Source organism: Falco punctatus (assembly GCF_963210335.1).
Source record: "Falco punctatus genome assembly, chromosome: 7".
NCBI classification, from domain to species: Eukaryota; Metazoa; Chordata; class Aves; order Falconiformes; family Falconidae; genus Falco; species Falco punctatus.
Genome location: NC_137587.1, coordinates 68,397,044 through 68,418,961, shown reverse-complemented (window position 1 = coordinate 68,418,961; position 21,918 = coordinate 68,397,044). Strand labels below are relative to the sequence as shown.

At 42.7% G+C, this 21,918-nt stretch overlaps 2 protein-coding genes across 5 annotated transcripts in view; both read right to left on the bottom strand.

Annotated features, from left to right (window-relative positions):
- The window catches only part of MAP2K5 (mitogen-activated protein kinase kinase 5), a 140,109-nt gene extending 132,235 nt beyond the window's left edge, over positions 1 to 7,874 (bottom strand). For 2 of the 4 annotated variants that reach the window (XM_080396972.1, XM_080396973.1), the window contains exon 1: positions 7,610 to 7,874. In XM_080396972.1, coding sequence (XP_080253098.1) covers positions 7,610 to 7,744 — 135 coding nt within the window. In that variant the 5' untranslated portion in view covers positions 7,745 to 7,874. The remainder of the gene's footprint in view (positions 1 to 7,609) is intronic. The other 2 variants (XM_080396970.1, XM_080396971.1) reach the window with 1 other exon arrangement.
- Positions 7,875 to 17,716: 9,842 nt separating this feature from the next.
- Positions 17,717 to 20,699, bottom strand: LOC308067706 (uncharacterized protein C15orf61). Its single transcript, XM_080396990.1, has 2 exons — positions 20,249 to 20,699; positions 17,717 to 18,443 (listed from the first exon to the last, which is right to left on the bottom strand). The coding sequence occupies exons 1-2, from the start codon at positions 20,580 to 20,582 to the stop codon at positions 18,316 to 18,318; spliced, it is 462 nt and encodes a 153-aa protein (XP_080253116.1). The 5' UTR covers positions 20,583 to 20,699; the 3' UTR covers positions 17,717 to 18,315.
- Between the last annotated feature and the right edge of the window lie 1,219 nt (positions 20,700 to 21,918).

The window sequence follows — 21,918 nt, the reverse complement described above, 5'->3', positions numbered from 1 at the left end:
GTAGACTTAAAGACCTGCTACTCACCACTGCCCCAAAATTACAAACTTTTTAGCACACAACACAAATCAGTACAAGCCACAGCACTCTTCTTCATCGCCACGTTACCTTGAGGAAAACTGTTTTCTTTTCAAATAACTCAATCATAATTGCAAACAGGTCAGTGTGGTCTGTTCTTGCAGTTTAAAGAATCGATTTTGTCTGTAGGTTATAGAAAAATGTACATCTAACTCATCGCAGTCATAAAAAGAGGTTTATGAATGGCTTTTTTACTTAAGAAAGCACGTTTTCTCTTTCAGTCCTGCTTATATCACCCTGATTCCTCCTCTTTGCTTCTGAAAAACTGCCCTGGTCCTCTCTCCCACTGCAATGTAACCTCCTCACACAGCTCCATCTCCTGCCCTGCCTGCAGCTCAGGAACAACAGGGTAAGAGACAGCTCCGAATGGGTTTAGGGCTGCCATCATGAATTAAAACAGTAGCTGTGAGCCTGAACAAATTTTTTGTTGCTTTCACTCCGCAACTGCCCGGGAAAGCGGTGGGACCCAGCAGCCACGTCGAGCTGCCTGCTGCTGCCTCGGAAAGCAGTGCTGTGTCTCAAGATGCTCTCCACTCCACGCAAGCCAGAAAGTTTGGAGGGCTCTTAGTCATTCTTAATTAGAATTTAAACTTCTTCAAAACTTGGTAGAGGGATGCAAATACATCGGCTGCCCTGAAGGAAGTAAGGTTAAAATACCCGAAGAAGTGAACGCACCAACCTGGAAGGCAACCTCCAGCCTCGCCGTTACGACAATACCACGCAATCCCTTTCCTAAGGGATGTGCAACTCGCCTACACAAGCCCATCACAGAATATACCAGAAACATCCAAGTGTTACATCTCTCTGTTATTTTTTGCTAATACAAGTCTTTCCTCTACAACTAAACTAAACTGAGAACATTTTTGAATTATTTTTTTTTTTAGCCTTTACATACAGCATTAACTCAAAATTCAGTGAAAAATAGCTGCTCAGACTGAAGTCATCCTGGCCTCCCAGTGTATGTGCTGTTGTCAGCCTTTGTGAGGCTGCAATATGTCATGTCAGGGCACGGCATAAATGCACAGCATGGCTTTTTCCTTCCTGCTGCCTGATTTCTCATGTCACGCCGTCTCTCCACTGACAGTGTCACGAAGTGATTAGAAATTAATGAACAACAATATTTATGGTAGTACATACACTGTGAGCATCTCGGGGTGCTAAGCACCCCTTCTCTCCCCATTTCAAAGCTTTAGCGATCACTGTCTTGTCACTTTTGATTTCTCTATTTTTTCATTTAGTCTAAACATCGGAAATTAAACATTCTGTGCAATGTTAAAGAGACACAATACAATGAGAAAGCGGCCAAGCAACCTGAAGATTTCCACAGAGCTTAACCGAAGCAAATAGTATTTCTAAAACTTTCTCATGTTGCCTTTTCATTTTAAATGTTAAAATAAATCAATAGTATGTAATTTAAACTATTAACTGTATACAAAAGATTTGCAATACAGCTTGCTTAATTATGGAGATTGTAAATTTGTGGAGCAAAACAAAAGGAAAAAACCAAACCCCTAACCCAAAACATTGTCATGTTAACAAAAATTCTCCCATTTAAATACTTCTACAGGGTTTGACAGCTGTCAGTCCTCTGTCAAAAGCCAGCCAAGCTGTAAAGTCTTACCTAAACAGAAGACTGTGCTGTTAACTAATTATTTCTAAATCCATTTAAACGTCGAAAATTCCTCAGCAAAAACACTTTAATTGTGTTAGAATTAAGCCACTTGTAAAAAGTTCTTATGTGGGCACACAGATGCTTCCATGAAAGGGATTTTAAAATTGTTATCAGAAAAGGACCCTAGTTCTGGGGTATTTAAAAACCGTATTTAAGAGATGTGTAAGGATGGCACTCGAGGACAGTTCCAACAGCTTCAAATGTCTGCTAGGAAAGCTCCAAGACTCCCAAAGCTGTGACAGCACTAAAACAGTGATAACAGATTTTTTTAATATGTACGTACACATTCTCAGAATAACTTGTTCTATATATCAGGACTTCTTTCAAATGAGTAACAACCAAGTACATGAATTTCTGAACTACACACCGTAACTGCCTTATACTAAATAAAGTTGAAAACCCTACCAACTGCCACAAAAAAACTTTGCTCCGATCAACTTTCAGTATTTCTACGAAACCAACACATCTGAGAAAAACTAGCCTTGCAGAGAGCGGGGGGTGGGGGTGGAAATTACACCATTACTCTGTTGTTATGGTAGTATTTTCATCAGTTACATAAGACTTCCATCCTCAAACATTCAGCAGACCTCCCAGTGACCCAAGCTTAAAGGTTTACTCTAAATTTCAACAGATTATGTGTGTGTGATGGTTTTCTACTATCACAACAGAGGTCACAAACAATAATATACTACAACTTGTGGACGTGGTTCAAGTGGGCTCACATACATGATAGCTTCTATTCCATCTTACAGAACTGAAAAGCTTCTAACAACAAGGAGAAAAATCAGGGAACAGCAGCTGAAACAAGAACTCCATCAAATCTGCTCTCTAGAAGAGCTGCGGAGCACTTATCTCTCAGGCGAGAAAGCAGAAAATGTGAAAACACTGCTTTAAATGACAGCGTAAATATTGAAACCATGGCCCTCACTGCTGCTTCAGTTAAAACTTGTTTTATCTCAGTACAACATCATGAAGTTATCCTGAATTAACACCAAGTGCTTAAATACTCCAGTGACACAGGGAAAACGAATCTAGACAGCCTGATGAAAAAAATAAGCTTATTGTAATTCATTTAGTGGTGCCTTTAAAATAAATCTATTTACTGGTAACTTACAGGTCTGCAAAGCTGATATACACAGAACATATTTAAAGTGACATCATGAAGAACAGCTCTTAGCACCTTTGTTTAGGAAAGTAATCAAGCAAATGCCTAACCTAAAGCATACAAGCATTGCCACTTCCATGGGTCAGGTACCGTCCTACCGCATCAAGGCCAACCACCACCAGCGTCAACCTGCAGCTATCAGGCTTTCAGGTTGGAATACCTGCTACACAGTTTAGTACCGTCAAAGGCTCCTCCAAGAGACAGTATTAGAGCAGTTGAAAATTAAGAAACATGTCATTTAGTGTGTAAGGCACTGCACTGAGCATCTGACTCCAACAGATTATTCTATGTCTATGGACAGGATATTTGGTGACTCTACTGCAGCTTCTTCTCTGAAAAAGGAAGATGGAAATACTCTTGCATGCCAGACTGAAATGCTGCGAGGCTACACTCATTTGTATTCATGAGGCTGTACACACTTCTAGGATGCTAAATTAACAAAAATCAGGTTAAAAAAAAATATCTTTCTGTTCTCAAAGACAATTTTATGGGGCTTTCTTAATAAAAAGTGGACCATGGGACCTACCTTAGGAGGAACAACAGCCTTACTACACAGGTAATTCCAGGCTCCCCCAAGCCCCTAGTTCCCACTGATTAGAGACCTGGGGCTACGCACTTGGGTTTTGGAACTGGCTAGCAAACGTGCTTCTACAGTTCAAGGCAAGATAGTACTTCCCACAAAACCACTTGGACTGCAGGTACACAGAGCAGGCTGGAGCCTGCTGTGCTCTGGGCAGCACCACACAGAGCCAGATCAGTACTGAACAGGGCAAACTACAGGGATTATTCATATCTTGATTGTTCCCCACACAGCAGGAGCTGAGAAGAAAGGGGTACCTTGCAGTCCTGGATCTTCAATTTAGAGAGACGTGGACAATAAGGGAAACAGTGGGGTCTGACTGGATTATTACTATTCAGTCATTTACCTTAGCAGGGAACATCTCAGTTCTCCACATTAACTTTAATTGATACTCTAACAAATAAGCCCTCTGTAACTGCCTACCAGGTGAGTGGAAATTACAGTGAAGGCTGAAGGACAGCAGAAGACTGGGTCAGCCCTACTCCTGCTGTCCCCACCACACTTGGGGCTCCTCCCCAGCTACGTGTGGTGCCAGATCTACCACACTTTAGTGTACGGAGCCTTACTTCATTTAATTTCTGTAGGGACCAGACAAATTAGGCACGCGTGTCCTGTGATGGCACATCCTGAAACACAATCAGTTAGACAAATGAGGGCCTCGAGACAGTTCGGACCTTATCAAACTTGTAAAGATTTCACAGTCCATAAGAGAGGGTTTTTGACATGAAAACAACAATCATCAAATGGTACTACTGCACAGATGCACTCCCAACTGACACTGTCATAATACCCGTCATCCCCACATCTGAGATTTCCACTGATGACAAGAGATGTGTCATCACCTACTGACTCACCATACATAACCCAACACTTCCAGGTAGGACAGAGATATTGCTGTCACCACTACCATCAATGCAACAGCCTAACAGTGGGTAACTGAAAATTATCATCACCAACACAGAAGTGACCTGATGCAGACACCTGTCCACTTCCACTTGACAAAGAGCTGGGACATTTCAACCCAGGAACCGTTCATATTCTTCTATCAATATGTAGAAATAATTCAGTGTGCAGAAGGCCAGAGACAGACCTGTACCTGCAGAGAAGCTGGGTGAAGCAACCCACAGGTGATCTGTAGCAGCTGCATCTTCTCAAAAATACCGTTAACAGTCGTCTCAACCTGCACCATGTAGGGGAGCCAAGAGCACGCACGGCCACCCACCTGGTGCAGTTCTCCAGAGTGCTCTGCTGGGCTACATGAAACAACTGTGTACCGGCACGCACCCCGCCTCAGCAGCTGTGCCTGCTGGCGCAGAAGTGCCAACAGCACAGGCACGGGACATCACCAAAGGTTTCATGGCTGCCTCAACACACAGACCTTCCTACACAAACATCACAGAAATTTGTGAAGAACATCAATGATCATCAATGTGAGCGTAACAGCAAAAACTGAGATTTTGTAAGAAAATCAGCAACGTATGGTCTTGTCATGCTCCACCATCACCTGCTGGTTGGAGAAACTACCACCTATGAAGCAGGAAGCTCAACCTGCTCATAACCAGAAAAATACATTTTACGAAGTCCAGAAGATGTACTAGACAGCTGTAAACAAACAAGATGGGCATCCAAATTGGGTGAGGAGGGGGAAGAATTAGAAACCCCTTTTCTCAGTGACTTCAACAGCAATGCAGAACAAGATGAGCGCTGCATTAGCCAAGCCCACCTGCAGTTCTTGGTCTTTGAGCGGGGATGATTTGTGTGAGCAAACTCGAGGCTTGCTGATCACAGGAACTGCCCATCCAGCGGCAGGTAGAATGCTCTGTATGATCCGTTATATCACAGTCCTTCTGTCTTGATTTGTCATGCTGATTCTATAACAGATCCCCTACGTAACTGCCTCCCTAAACATTAGCAGTGAAAAACTGAGTCCTGAGACATGCCAAGCTGAAGACTTGCCTGACACGTTCTCCTCCCTTTCACACTTAAGCGTGGCCACAGCTCTCAGAAAGCATCACTTCTACATGACTGGAGGTTACTGCAGGTGTCAGTGATTTTGGTTGCTCCTCAAGGTCCTGCTGTTGCACATTGACCATAATGACTCTTAGAAGCACTTCAGATGTCAAGGGCTCTGTCAGGCTCCCTCCTCAGCATGCTGGAGCAAATTACTCAAACTTGCAGCAGGGCATCTCACTCTAGATCCGAGTTCAGTACTTTGCCCTGATAAAACTAATAAATCAATACAGGTACAGCCTATTTGAGCTACTCCAACAACTGTACTACAGTACTTCAGCTTGTTTGAGAGCTGGCTCCAAAAGGCATGCTTTCTTTTAGTATTGTATCACAGCTGATCACACAAGTTCATTTTACCTTCAGGTCGAAAAGGCATCCATTGGACCCAGCAGCAACCTGATGGAGCAACTGTTGGAGCTACAACAGAAACTGCAGGTGAAGAGCCTCACAGGTAAGATATGGTCCAACCACTGAGTTACAGCTGTGCTGCCTGAAGCCTTCTCTGGCTTTAGATACAGGTCCCATACCTCACTGCTGTCCCAAACAAAAACAGGGTCAGCACCCCTGTAGTAAACCATAGGCTCCGGTTCCTACTGCATACAGAGTTTAAATTTCAGTGGCACTTTCTTCAATCTACTTGTTAAACAGACTACACAGTTCAATTTTAAGGCACACACACCCCCAGCTGCTTTTACACTGAAGCAACAAGGGTGAAAACTAAGAAGCAAAATGGTTTTCTAAAGCCATGCCTTCAACCTGGCAACATTTCTCTACTTTTAAGAAATACAACCAAACTTAAATTTCCAATAATTCTAAAATGCCAAAGGATAGTCCAAGCGTCATCACTTTATTTGGAAAAAAAACCCTAGGAAACGTGAAGCAGAATGTGGAGTAAACCTGGCCCAGCTTTGCACCACTTGTCTCTGAAGGGTAGGGTGGGTTGTCTCAAGCTTGCTGTGTAACTGCTAGAAACGCACAGCAATCTCCAAGGGGAAACTGCCCCTCCCAAAAATGGCACCGATCCATCAAAAGTTCTGCTCCCTCTCCTCCATCTATAGAAAGTCTTGGATAACGCTAAATGTTAGGAAGAATGAAACCTGGAACATCTGGAGCCATCCACTCCAGTGACCTCTGCAATCTTCCACAGGCCCCACGTCGAACATTTTGCATCAAATCAACCCCTTAATTCCCGTGTGCCTTCTCACTAAAATGCAGCACATTTCAAGAAATTTGCAGAATCTCTCTCCAACATTTATAACAACAGAAGAAATTAAGTATGCACATGATCTGTGGTACGGAAAGATTTTTCTTTAGAGAACTAGTGGCACATGGAGTCTCTGGCAGTGATGTGTTACATACGAAGGTCAAGGCACGCTGGAGTAAGTAAGCGTGAGCTGCATGCAACGATTAGGCTTTTCTTTGGGCTAAGGGTGCAACTGAGAAGAAATGGTAAGTGGGATAAATATCCACTACCACTTCTGAGTAAACGGAGGATCCTTGTAGACTTGATGTGCAGAAGCAGGGACAATAACGCAGGCAGGGGTTGAGGGCTGTTCAGGGCAAAGGTGACACAGCAGACCCACGGCAGAAAACCAGGCAAGATCGTCACAAGCAAGGGCAGCTCGAGCCCGCGTGCAGAGCGCACGGTGCCCGTGCCCCAGCCAGGGGGGCACCGATGCCCGAACTCCCGAACAACCCCCGCAGTGATGCCCGGTGCCCCCCCGGCACGCCGGGGCGCAGAGGCGCGGGCACGCTGCGCGCCTGGCCCTCCCGCACGCTGACCCTCGGAGCAGCCGACCCTTCGGTGGGCTTGGGGCCACTGCTCGGCTCCCCCTGACCCCCTAAAGCACCGGGGGGCACCGACGCTGCCCCAGGGCTGGGATTTTCCTCAGCCTCCCCCAGAATCACTTTCCCACTAAAACTTTCAGGCGCAGACACGAGGCAGCAAAAAGCCCATTCCTTAAAAAAAAGACCCAACCGCCTCAGAAAACCACCTTTCGCCTTCCAGGGGGGATTTTTGTTACCACTCCCCCCCCCCCCCCCGCCCGGGGCAGCCCGCAGACCCCGGGGGCGGCACCGCGTCCCCCCGCCCCCGGCGGGACTCACCAGCACGTCCCTGAAGAGCAGCTGCGGCGCGGAGTGCACGGTCCAGTCCACGGCCCCGCCGTCGGGGATCTTGATGCGGATGACCAGCGCCTGGCTCTCCATGGCGCGGGAGGGGCCGCAGAGCAGCCAGAGCATCCCCGCCCCGCCGGGCTCACATGCTGCGGCGGGCCGCGGGGCTGCCGAGCCGAGCCGAACCGGGCCGGGCCGAGGCTGCACCGCCCCGCCTCGCCCGCAGGAAGGACTCGCTGCCCCGGAACCAAAACGCAGCGGCCGGGAGGAGGGAAGGCTGGAGGAGGAGGAAGGGGAGGCGGCGCCATGTTGCGGGGAGGAGGCGCTGAGCGGCCCGGGCAGCGGGCAGTGAGCCGCGCCAGCAGCGATATAAATTATGTCCCCCCCGTTATGCTGCTACTTTCAACACTGTTGAGACAACAAATCGAACAGAGTCTGGTTCGGACTCCCGCGTTAATTAAAAAGTGTGGAAAGTCCCCAGCGCTTCGAAATTCAGAGTATCGAGCGGGAGCCTGCCCCAGCGACAGCTATTCCTGAGGAACTCGGGGGGGCTTTTGCCCTCGGGTTACCCCCTCCAGCAGCCCCCAGCCCGCAGGCCCTCGTGCCCACCAGCAAAGCAAACCCGTAAGGTGGGCCCTTGGGTGCGGGCCTGCGGTGTCCAGGCGTCGCTAGCGCCATGCTGCCAGCAGCTCTGCCAACAGCTACCGCAAACCTCGCCCTGGTGCCGCATTACAGAACGCTCAGCTAAATACCTCCCGCACTGATGTCCAGGTAAAACTCCTTCATCAGAGAGTTTTTCCACATCTGTTCAGCACTGCCTCTGAAAACGGGCCGTTTCAAAATGCAGTCTGTGTCTCAAAGCACAGCTCCGACGAAAAAAAAATACCCCTGTTAGAAGCTTACAACCAGTGTCCTCAGCAGCAGTTCTGCACATGGGCACGACACCTTTGTCACCTCCGCAACTGCAAGCCATGATATGCTACGCTCAGCTTTTAAAAGCAAGCAGCTTTTTGCCCAACAAAAGTTGAAGGGATGTCTCTCCGCTCCGCACAGCTCTGCGGCACAAAACTTTCCGCAGTAAAAGTGGGAGTAGAACATCTATCTCAATTGTAGGCTATTGATCTGTATGTTTTATCACAATCTCTCACATTATCATATATGAAAAACTGGGCAATTTGAGTTATATTATCAATTTAGAGGGGGGGAAAACGGAAGGTATATTTAATTCCTGAAACATCTTCAGGCTTCCTCATGTTAGAATTGTACTTTCTTTGAGCTTTAGAAAAAAAAGGACCTTTCAATGGCCATTAGCAGAGAGAAATTCTCTCTCTGTTCAATAACTTTATAATTTAGTTCCTACACTAGAAATTAATAGAGCCCCAACTCCTAAGTATCTAAGGGATTGGTGCTGCCCACACAGACGTCTTTCTGTTCAAATGAACCTTTTACCTGCAGTCCCTGTATACCTTTCAGTCAGGTTCATTTCAATCAGATTCATTTTCTATTAAATTTTAAAGAATAGGATACAAAATCATAGTATTTCTATAGAACTGCAATTTTTCTAAAATGTCTTTTTCATTTACAAGACTATGGGGAAAACCAACTCAATTTGCCAAATTTGCATAAATATTATGTAGCTTTTCCAGGGCTAATCATAACCGTAATCCTCTGGTCTGATTTGTGTTGATGCAGCTGTAATCAAACTCCAAGGTTTTTTGTATCTTAAGAAGTACAGCACATCAAGCACGTGTTCCTTGGTACGGGTTTGGTTTTGCCACGTATTTCTTTAAATCCCATGTTCCTAAGAACGTTTCACTCATAACTACACCAATATTTGATAGTTAACATTTATTTTATCATCCTGGAGAACTTCTGCTATGAGAACAGAACTTCACCAAAACCTGGTTTTGTATTTTTCCTCAATGTTGGGGCAAAATCTGTGTAGCAAGAACACAGGTATTTTTTTAACATGTATCATAAAATATTCTTAAAGTTCAGTATTTGACTGCCCTAAGTAACTCCTCTTAAAAGGTTTCTGACACAGGAAGTTCAAGAATTCCAGAAAGCCATATAAAAAAAATAATTAAGCAGTCTTATTTTCTCCACTAAATCCAGATGACATGCTGTCAGCAAGAAATATGCATAATTTCCTATTTATAATTACGTATCCAAAGTTATTGTCTATCCACAATGAAATAACATTCAAAATCTGCAAAGAAACAATATCTTAGTTCTTTAATTACAGCAGGATCGTGAAGCTCATGACTTCTATAAACTCTATTTTTATTTGTGTTGGGGAAATATCCTCCCATCGCTGCCACAGACTTCCAGGCTGGTTTTATGCTACAAGTGCAAGAAAAACTGTCTCACTGCAGTCTGCTACTGCTCTCTGCTGCTTTCCATTGCGGTTAGAGAGGACAGAGGAGATCTGGAGATGGCCACGTAAAGAAAGTAAATGTTTGTTTTCAAGGAAAAGCAGAATGCTGACTCAGAAGAATACTAAAATTATTAGATTTGCCATGATGCGGAATCTCACAGGAGTATCAGTGAGTGGTATGGAAAAAATGCTGTCCCCCCACTGATAGCCTGGAACATGGTTATCATGGTAATTTGCAAGGCCCTCAAAAAGTAAGGAAGTTATATGACTTGTTTCCTTCTCTAATTCCCACTGCAAAGGAAGTTATCTAACACAACTCATTTTCTATCTTTTCAGTATCACAGACATCACATAATTAAGTTTTGAGTCCCTCTACCAAAACTTCATAAAAAGAAGAGGAAGGAAAGAAAGAGCCAACTCCCCTGGCCCTGTTCGTGAATATTCCTGTTCCAGGACCTGTATCTATGAGGTTTTCCTTGTCATTGGTGGGGGGATGTGTGAGCTCAGTCTCAGGAGTGGATCAGGCTGATGCAGGTGAAAAAACGCAGTGCTTTGAACTCACATAGCGCTCTTTACACAGCTTTTATTTACATACATGCTATTTTTATAATAACCCTTACAATATACCCACAGTAAATATTCAGTGGAAACAAAAGCAGGTAAACGATGCCAGTTGCACTGGGCCCTATCAGGACTTGAAATGCGCTAGAACCACCATTAGGACCCAAAACTAATTTCCCCTAGTCCTGTGCTCAGACCATTGGATAGAAGGACATGAGGCACAGGAAGGAAACTGAGGACAGACTCAGAAAGTCCTGTGTTTTCATTATAGCTCCTACTGAGCACTTCTGGGAAATCTTAACATCACTACTGCTAGAATTTGCCCAGCTATGACATAGGAATAGCATGCATTCACCATGTAACAGACTAAATAGTTAACATGTTAACTACATGTCCTAAATGTTATTCAACATGTTAACTATTAAAAAATGTTTTGGAATACTGTATTACCAGTGCTGTAATTACATGTAATTCAGATACAGTATAAAAAACAGACTGAGGAATCAGAATTTAAATGCCAATCCTTGGTTCACTAAATTCAGCTTAGCATCTCTGCTTCTTCCCTGTACCAGTTTCTAGATAGGTATTATAAATAACAAAGGACAAACTCTTCATTTCCTAAAGAAAATGGCACCTGATCACTTTAGTAGCATACATTTTCATGTCTTTTTTTTTTCAAAGAGATTAATGCATAACTTTCTGTGTTGACAAAATAACGTTATTATGGTGAAATTCACATTTTTTTTCTTCCCACATCTTCAGATTGCCACTGAGTGCAGCAAACTGAGTTCCCTTAGGCTTATGAAAAAAGTAGGTCAACAGCGTCCAGGCTTTCTAAACATACTCTTCTGTAAAATGTCTCTCCTAGGAAAGAATCACCCAAGTGTACCAGCTTGATCAACACATGTATAGATTAAGATCACTTAAAGCCTGCATTGCAACTTGCAGAAAACTAGCTGTCTCCCTTCCGTGCCTGCCCAGCACCCCTTGCAGTCACTTTGCAAGGGCTTGAACAGGCATAAACAGTGTGCACAGGCTCTCGAGAGTAAGAGGTAAAGGACCATTTGTCAATCAAATATCAGGAAATAAACTGATCTTACTTTCAATTCAGTGGGAGCAGAATCTGGCCTCAAATAGATCTTTTAAAACTTTCTCATAGCAAACTCCTCTTGAACTGAAAAAAAAACGAAACAGCAAACTTGACTTAGGATGAATTATTAAATGTTTAGTTCTTGCTTTAAATTTTGAACGTATTTTGAAGCAAAGCAGATTACAAAAATGTTTTATATATATATATTTAAAGGCTAGATATAATATACAATTACTGAAAAATTACAACGTAAACTATACCAGTTGGATTGAGCAAAACCGGCTGTGTATTGTTAATGTTACTGTACCCTCATCAGACCAGCTTCAGGGTCTGCATAATTGTTTTTCTGTCAACCTATAAATTCTTGAGTAACAACAAAATTATTGTGATTTTTCTTACTAAATAATTCATATATCACAAAGCATGTATGTAACCAGGCCCATGAATCACTAAGCATATAACAATCATATCTAATGGCATTTTCTTCTTGTAAGAATAAAAATTGGTTTAACTTTGTAGTATTTTGTAATCTTGGTCAAAAAGTTAAAGTGTTCTTTAAAGGTGGTCTACTTAGAAGTTTACATTTTAAACTTCAGAGTTTCCCTGATCAGACTTTTTTGTCTGAAAGATTGCTTTTAATCATGTTTTACAGTTTTAATTCTATTAGGATTATTAATATCACTGAAAGTAATAGATTGGTTTTGTAATGAACTAGAACAGGGCTCATAAACTGTGCTTAAAGTGATGCAATTGCTATTAAAAATCACTCTAATCCATATGTATTCTACCTTAGGAAGCAAACAGCAACCGTAATGCATCCAAACTGGCTAAATTATAACAGCATATTCCATCATTTCAAACCTTAGTGGTTTCCTCTGTATTTTTTTAAAATGCTGAACAGATACATATTTGAGTTTTCTGTAAGACAACCTCATCACTGAAAATGTTAATAATTTGGATCATTTATAACTTGAACTCAAATAAAATTATGATCTCTTACAGTCTGCTGCAGAAAGCTTTCATGCTACGTGGATATCATTACCTTCTAAAAACCTATCACAGTGCATTTACTAGAACATTATGACATATTAGCATAAATAATTAAGGTTAAACTACACTTATGTATGAGTAATAAATACTTTGTGATGCATTAGCCCTCTTTATTTCAGCTGCATTTATTCACTTACTAATTCACAAAGGTCAGTAACTGACACTGTGTCCCAATCATTAATGCAAATTTTCATGTTCTACTGCCCGCGTGCTTCATTGAAAAGACTTAAATGCAAACACAGTAATAACATCTTATTATTTTCTTGAAATAAAAGAAAAAAAATCTTTTAAATAAATTTGGAATATATTAGTGACAATTTTTATTCTACACTCCCCTTGCTGTAATGCCAAAGCTGCCGCTTTGCTTTTTTTAAGGTATATTTAAACTGAACACTACAGCCCAAGAAAGCATAACGTGACATCTACTTCCAGAAATATGTATATTTTGAGATGAAATCAAGAAAATGCTCAGAATTAACAGCTTGCTTTTCTGTAGCAAACATGATTAAGGACTTACAGGAAAAGCCAATTTAAATTAAATGGCCAAAGTAAATAATATATGAAGCAGAATCTCCTTTGTTTCAGCCAAAGTTGGTCTACACCAGAGGCCTAAGGGCATTCAACTATTAAGAAATACCTAAATTTCATTCAATAATAATGTGCATCAGGGAGACCTATAATTATAGTTTGCAAAGAGATTTAGACATCAAGGATCTTTTTACTGTGATTAGATTCTTGAAGGGGACCATTTAGTCAACTCACATTTTTCTACTTTGGTTTTCTTGCCTACATAATGATGCCAATAAATTCTATTTCATCAAAAATTTTAAACCTCTCCACAACAAAACGCAGTAACACTTTTGGGCGCTACAAGAATGAACTCGGCATTCCTGTCCTTTTCCAGAAAGCATTAGTAATGGCAGGACTATCAATAGTTTGAGAATACTTACAGCTGAAGAGTACCAGGCTGAGCCAAGCAGCTTCTTAAAACCTGACTTTTTTTGCTCATTCTCAGTCCTGTTCTAGACATCCTTCCTACTAAATTGATGGCCTCAATCCGAACACTACTCCACCCCTTCTATTCTACCATAACTATTTTTGCTAGTCTTTCATTTACTCAGTACGTTTGTCAGAGAATGTTTCCTCAACTCCATTGTCCTGTAAGAGCTACAGAAGTTCCACATCATTGTTATCCTTCCCTTCTCCAATTCCTTTAACCTCAGCAGCTAAAGAAAAATAATAATTAAAAAAAACCTTTTATCTCTGCTGATGAGTAATTAACTTGCCTTCCTTCCCAACTGCTACCAAATTGCAACTCCTTTGAATAAGTGAATTAGCTGATAGCAGTGTACCTTCCTGTAAGAGCTCAGAAAGGACAATTTCTTGCAAATGATTGACTGAAATTAAGGATGAGGTTATTGATGTAATCATCGTTTTACAGATTTTCAGTATTCCTACTGTTCATTGAGCACAAATGAGCTTGGCAAGCCTAAGCTAGCACACCTGGAAGCTTTGACTTGCATACAAGCACAGATACATCACTTTGAGATAGTTCTGTGGTTGAACTGGAGATACTGCTGCTTTAGCTTGCATGTCTTGAGAAACTTGAGATCTGTTCATGCCTGCCAACTTTTGCATGCAGAGAAAGTAAAAATATGCAAAAACAAAGAAAAAATCCCAAGATTCTACCTAATGCTGCTATGCACTCAGTTACAGTAGGTCAACAAAGTTGAGGATGGATCTAACTTCTGCTTAAATCAATGAAAGGTCAGGTGGCTCTGGGTTTCTCTGAAGATGAGAAAAGCACTGTATATTGCTCCAAGGAAGCAAAAGAGATCAAGAAGGGGGCACAGCAACTTATTTTTGAGACAACGTGAGTGTACTCATCATAAACAATCGGGAATATCAATCCTTACTAGCATCTAAACCTAGTATTAATTCACACTGGGGAAAAAAGTTAAGAACTTCACGCTGAAACTGTCCACCTGAAGGTTAGCAAGTAGTGTATCTTTCTAGTGCTAAAAGGAGTGCCATTATATGTAAAAATGATAAATTTAAGTACAATGAGCTGCCTGGAACATGTCTGCAGTACAAAACTTCATTAAAAGAAACATAAAACCAGCCATGTGTTATCACAATGTGGAGGAGGAGACAATAACAGAAATCGTATTTCTTGGTGTGCTATCATTAGTGCTACACAGTCTCTAGTGAAACATTTGTCAAACATACAAAAAGGTGTAAAAGTGAAATATAGTAATTAAGACCTGGGTTTTATCGATTGTGTGGCTTAAGTAATTTTTCACAACAAACATAAGATTTAATAAGTATAAGTAGTTAAAGATCCTGACTTGGCTGTAGTCATTAGCATGTAATTGAACTGGTAAAAAAGATCAGTTAAACCTATGTTGATTACCACCTTATCTTTGAAAGGCAATTAAGGATCTCAATCATTGCAACAAGATTTGATTGTGCAGCCTTTATTGGACATTGATCTTTCAGCAAAGCGCAGTTACATTTTCCATTAATTTACAGTAACACAGTTTAACTCAGATACCTGAGACCATTGACCTAGGTAAGATGTAATGCTAAGCACTCGTTTAGGTTAAGATGCCCCCAACGGTCATTACTGTTTAAAAAGACTGCTACAAGAAGTAGCTACCTGATCCTCTGGGTTTAGACTAAGGTTTCATTTATCTGAAGTAGTTGTTAAGTGAGGTGAAACAAAGCTCTCTGCCTTTTATGTCATCTCTCACTCATTTAAACATCATTCTTGAATACAGTAAAGAGATAATTAAGGCAAGACTTACAAGATGAACTACACTTCATTGCAAATGGAATCGGTGCAGATCAAATCTGCAGTCAGAAGGGTCATTTTGTAGTTCAGTCATCAGCAAAAAAATATGCATCAACATCAGTGTACGTTGTTGCATACACAACATATGTGGAGTGTAATGCATCCAAAAAGGAAGCTGCTAATTAAAACAATTACAAATAAATTATCCTGGACCAGAGGAATTAACAAAGCCTGGTTCCCTGCAAGTTTGTCTTTCGAAGCAACAGGGTTACAAGACAACCTGAAAGGATCTCACAGGCAAGAGACAAGAGTTAGGTGCTACGCGTGCAAATAACATGCCTTTGAACAACTGAACTGCTAGCAGCTCATCTTTAAAGCCCACTTCAGGAACGCTCTTTAGTTCAAGCATTCCGCCTTCTCTGCAACAGAAGACCCTGGTCTCCTCATACTGGAGCGTCCCCTTCAGGAGCAGCCTGCAGCAAGGCAAGGAGCTTGTGGTGGTGGGCATTAGAAAGGCAAAGCAGCAGCAGTTCAGCTGAGAACTGCTTTTTTTCAATGGATGCATGCTCATCCTTGCTTGCTATTCTCACGTTCGTCCCGAGCCTTACAGAAATTTTTGAGACAAGATGGCATGAATCTTCTTGGCCGTCAACATTTCCATCTTGTGTTCAGGCCAAAACTCAAGTGATAAAAAGAGATACTTGTAAGTAGGTATTGATAGCAAAAAGAGAATGAAAGCCAGATGAAGTATGTTACCTTTGGTTGAAGACAAGCAAGTAGGTTTATATTCATACTTGAAAATGGGTTTTGTCATGATTTAGTAACTTTAGCATTATCCCTTATAGATAGCATATTTTCCCTCTTAAGCTAGAACAGGTCACATACAAGCCTTAATGAAATGAATGAATGATACTATATCTGCACTCTGCCCTCAGACATCTTCTAGTTCATCCTTTAGCATGATCAACTTCGTAAGAGCAAGAGGTCTATTGATTTTCATGTAATACAAGAAAATATTACATTTGCTTAATTGTTACACAGTGAGATCATCGAACAAGAAATCAAGTCTCTATTTAATGCTGCAAGCCGCACAGAATTGCAGTAATCAATAGGGTAGTTTGTCAAAGATGTTCTCTAAGGAGACTTGCCCATCACTGTATGGACAAGGAGTCATGTTGCCTGCATTTATTGAAAAACAGGTAAGCAAAGTCAGCAGTACACATTATCAGAAATCAAACAAGCTGCAGTGAGTGGAGGTGCAACTCCAATGAAGAGCTGTATTTATAGTCTGGTAATTAAAAACCATTTTATCAACCTTGCGTTGAGACTAAACCTTTACAGCAAGATATTGACAAGATCCGTGGCAATGAATGAGCAGTATTTGACTTTAAACTTATGAGCTGCAGTTATTTAACTTTATCCAATACAGTAAAAATAAGTTCTAGAAAAATGCTAAGTCATTTTTATTATTAATGAGGCTTCTTGTAATAGTCTCATCTTTGAGACCCATTTAAGACAAGTGTCAAGAGTATTCTCCAAAATTAAACAGAATGGTGCAAGTACTTCTCTGATCAAAGTGTTATATAGTGTTGCTTTTAGAAAAACACGTGTGTTGGCTCATCAAGTGGGAAACAGTTCCATTATCTGGATTTAAGTAAAAAAGTATTTAAATGGAATTATACTGTAGTCACAGCTTGATAGTAATTTATTTAGAAATAGTGATTACCCTCCAAAAACAGTACCTCCCCATTCTACATTTCCTACTTGGGAAAACTGGAATCATGAACTTTCATCACGGACATGGAATTTGGAATAGACAGCATTATTTGCTGGCACTAAAACCAAGTACCAGTAACATCTTCTGTACAGGTGTTCCTGTTGCTTGAACTTACTATCCAATAATCCCGTATTTCCACTATCCAAATAACTCCCCCAAAACCGTTTCTTTGCCCAGGTTTCCAACTGAATTTAAGTCATTCCATCATTATATGTGTCTGTTACAGCTGTGCTCAGTTACAGCTAGAGAAATCTGTTATTTTGCATCAAAAAAAATGAGGGTAGTATTCTTATTACCCTGTAGTAATTAAAAATATCAGCAATTTGTAAATTAGGGCAGGGGGCTATCTTCTAGATTATTTAGGTTTTGTTACTTACCTATAAAACAACCAAAACAAAAAAATTAATGCAGGTATCTGGAGTTCAAGAATTGCAAAAGATACAAGCATAAAAGATATATTAAATATTTTATTTAAATATCATTTGAAGAAATGTAATACAGTCATTTTTAACTTCTTAGGGTGGTGTTCTTCTGAAGAGTCTTCCAGGCAATTCTGAGTAGTCAGCACCATGGATTCATTCAAACATGCTTGCAACTATGACAATTAATGCATTACGAAACATCTAGCCAGAGTCTAAACCTAAGCAGCTTAATCTTTCCAGTGACATTCTGAAAATGGCTAGTGTATTCACAGTTTCCTTGCCTGCGTGCTACAGCTCTTTCTGTACGTTACTGGTAGATGTATCGCTTAAAATTATCCCAAGTTGAGCAGTACTAGTCACTGACTTCCATAAATTCTAATATCCTTAGAAATACTAATTCTTCTCCCAAAGATTCTACTTTTTCAGCTTCGCTGACCTCTGCAAAAATAAATGTCTTATGACCAAAAAGTGCATGAAGCTTCCTGAAGACAGCATGTTAACTAACAGAATGCACTGCAACCCCCCCCCCCCAGTTGCCTTCAGTTCTTTTTAGTCAAAGGGAGTAGATATTTGTAGCAGCTGTAACACAGAAACCCACCAAATGACAGGTAGTTGAGGGCATGATTTCAGTACATTGCGCCTTCATCTTCTTTATTTAGAAAATAAATAGTAACTGGGCCATGACTCGTATGAACAGTCTCTGTGACACTGACAAAGAACCAGGAGCCAATTCCATATAGTAAGGTTGGGATGCCTAAGAAAAGACAAAAAAACGTTACATACAAAGATAGCAAGCCAGCAAAATTAAAACCGCCTATATAATAGTACAGAATGACTCCAAAATCAGGTCAGAGGAAAAGCATTCCTGTAAAAGCTGCCTTACTAACATTCTGCCTTTACTGAAATGCTTACAAGCAGCTACCAGTTCGTAATACCCTTCTTGTGTATCAAGCACACAAGAATCAGAAAGCAGCTTAAGAAAAGCAGCAATAGGCAGAAATTAATAGAAAAAGAAAATGGGAGGACAGCAGTATGAAAGACGTAAAACATGGTCCTGCATACAGCCTGATTTCTATCAGTTAAAAAAAAAGTAAAAAAATCTCCAAGCACTAAAAAACAAACTCCCTGGACATCCGCTTAGTTATCAGTTCAGAGTCTGTCCATGCATCAGAGTAGAAGGAGGAAGGAAAACAGGCAGCGACTTCATAGATCATCATAAAGCTGCTCTTGGGGAAATTAGATCAGTAGTCAAAAATACCAACTCCAACAGAACTGGAATGAGTAGGAAGATGTATATACAACAAGTGCAATCATTTTCAGCACTGCCAAGTCCATCTATTACAGACAACAATATTTTACTTAATATAGGTGGGGAAATGGAGATGGATTTAGGCCCTAAAATCAGCAAGGTATGGAAACACTGAATTTAGCGTGGTTAAAGTTACCCAAGTGCTTAAGCTAGATTCTCAGCAGAGGGAGATGGGTTGACTTTTTAATCATGCTTGCCAATCATTTAAATATGAAATATGCACAGGAGGCTGGCAAGAAAGATGGGGCAGATAAAAGGTCTGACTGTGCGGAGGGGAAAAATAAGATCTGACTTAAAGTGATTATTAAGAGATCAATCTTTGTGATCATATTTTCTCACAATGTTAGTCTGGAAAGATCAGAAGATGATGATTAGCAGAAGTTTTGCAAAAAAGTCACTGAAGACTTGCAAAGGGAATGAGAGTATTTTTTTAAAATGAAATATGAAAAAAATAAATTTATTAGTTATGCCACTGTCACTGCCAGCATTTAAAGAAGCGTTGTATCTGTAGGCAAAGTTTTGAATAATAACGTATTTTGAAACCTATCTATACCTATTTTTACATTAATGATAAGGTACTGATGGAGCATTTTTATTTATAAGCATTTATATTGCAGCAGCACTTTGGGATCAAAGGCGGTACAAGTCCTCCAGCAGATCAGGCACTGCCCGTGTGCAAGATGCACAGATGAGCCCGGGCACTTCCCAACAAACACAGGGTTTCGCTTCAGCTGGCGCTCCTGTATTAGCTCAGAGGGCAGAACTTCACCCACGGTAACAGGACGTAGGTTTTTAGATGGAAAATGATCCATACCACGCGGTGTTCGCCTGGTGAATAACAAGCGCTCACGCGTTTGTTTTAAGGCCGTTTGTTTTTTCTTTCTCTCTCTCTCTCTCTCACACAAGTGGACAGAGAAAGACGAACTCGGTACTACGTCCATTTACAGCCCCGCGCCTTCGCAGCGGACCCGCGGGGGCGGCGGGCAGGCGCCTCAGGGGGGCCCCGCACCGCAGGGAAGCCCCTCACCGCAGGCGGGCCCCGCACCTCGGGGGAGCTGCCGCCGCCGTCCCACCCGCGGGGGCCGCGCCGTTCCTGCCCCGCGGCGAGGGTCGCAGCCCGCCCGCCTCAGGCGCCCCGCTCCGGCCCGGCCGCCGGCGGCGGGAGGGCGGCGAGAGCCGCGGGGCAGCGCCTCACTGCCCGCCTGGTCAGCTGAGGGGAGGCCGCAGAGCCGGCCCGGGACGCGACTCACCGGCGTTGAGGACCTTGAGGGCGGTGAAGGCGGCGTTCTGCAGGGCCAGGTCCTGCGGGGCGGCGCGGGAGCAGTGGTACTTGATGAAGGGGAAGCAGCCGGTGCGCAGGATGTGGTAGTTGGTGCCGTTCACCCGCCAGTTGAAGTGGGAGAGGCCGAACTGGTCGTTGCGTACGGCGCTGTACTTGACGCAGTACGAGGTCCAGTGGGGCAGGCCGCGCTGCCGCAGGTGCTGGCTCAGCACCTCCGAGGCGGCAGGCCGAGCCGCCGCCGCCGCCCCCCGGCACAGCAGCAGCCCCACGGCCGCTTCATGCAGCCGCCTCAGCACCCGCATCCCGCGGGGCCACCCCCCGCCCCCCCTGCTCCGCGCACCCACGGCTCGGGCCGCCGCGCCTGCGCCACCTCGGCGCCTGCGCCGGCCGCGCACGGTGGCCAGGCGGAGGGCGGGAGGGGGCGGCGGCGGGTCACGGCGGCGGCCCTCGGCCGTGCGAGCGGCGGGGCTGGCCGGCGCTGTGCGTGCGGGGACGGGCGGGCAAGGCCGCGCCGCGGCCCCGAGGCGAGGCGGGCGGAGCGCCGGCGGTAAGCCCCCGTGCCGGCGGGCCGGGCCCTGCAGGGGGGCGCGCCGCGGCGCTGGGAGTATCGCACGGAGTCGCACAGTTCACGTTTTTTCGGAATGGTTTTGCGAGCAGCTGACGGGAGCAGCCTGTGCCGCCGGCACGGCTGGCAGCTGCAGCGTCGACCCGGTTAGCGGGCGCTCGGGAGGGAACGTATTCAGCTGCGTTGATTTTACCTGGTGAAATTTGACGGTGATACCAGGTTAAAAGTACTTCTTTGAAAGTGTTAGACCCCCTTCGAAGAGAAGTGTTTTAAAATCATAGCCAATATTCCATTATATGCTTCTGCTAAATAAAAACTAAGGCTTTGAACCATTAAACGTTCTATTTGAGAAAAAAAGACTGTACAGAAGAGTAAACTGAGAAACAGAAACAGATTTTTTCCTTTTAATAATTGCAAGTAATATCTTAAACTCAGCAATCTTAAACCATTGGGTGATGTAGTATGAACGTGCTAATTAATCAATTACTACACTACAATGTACCCTGTTTATTTACTGAATGTACTACATGTGTGTAGAACCAGTATTTATTAATCATCTTCAGTAACAAATTTGATTCAAGTACACCTTCCTATAATTAATAGAGCATATAGTTAGTTTTGATATATTTCTTTATTAGTGGCAACAATGAGGATAGAAAAGAAGTTGGTATCTGACACTAGCTCACTATGGTGAAGGGCTGAACTACTGTATGACAGCTTCAGAGTGATATTCTGTTATCTTTCAGGGTCAGAATTCCCTCTTACATAGCAATAGCTGTAAAGTGGACATAGGACAGTTAATTTGGTTCTTAAAGGTAGTTCTTTCAAGATGTTTTGCGGTTAACTAACTTTATGTTGCTCCTATTGTTAAAAGTGCAAGAAAAAGGAAAAAAATCCTTCAGCCTCTGGCAGAGCAACTTTGTGCTGTTTAAAAGAGAATATAGATGCCCCTCTACTAGCACAACGCAGTACAAATTGAATGAAGTAGCATCCGTATTTACAAATGCGTAGCAAAACCTCGCATACTTCAAAAATACACAAGAGTCATGACCAAACATCCTAATGACGAAGCT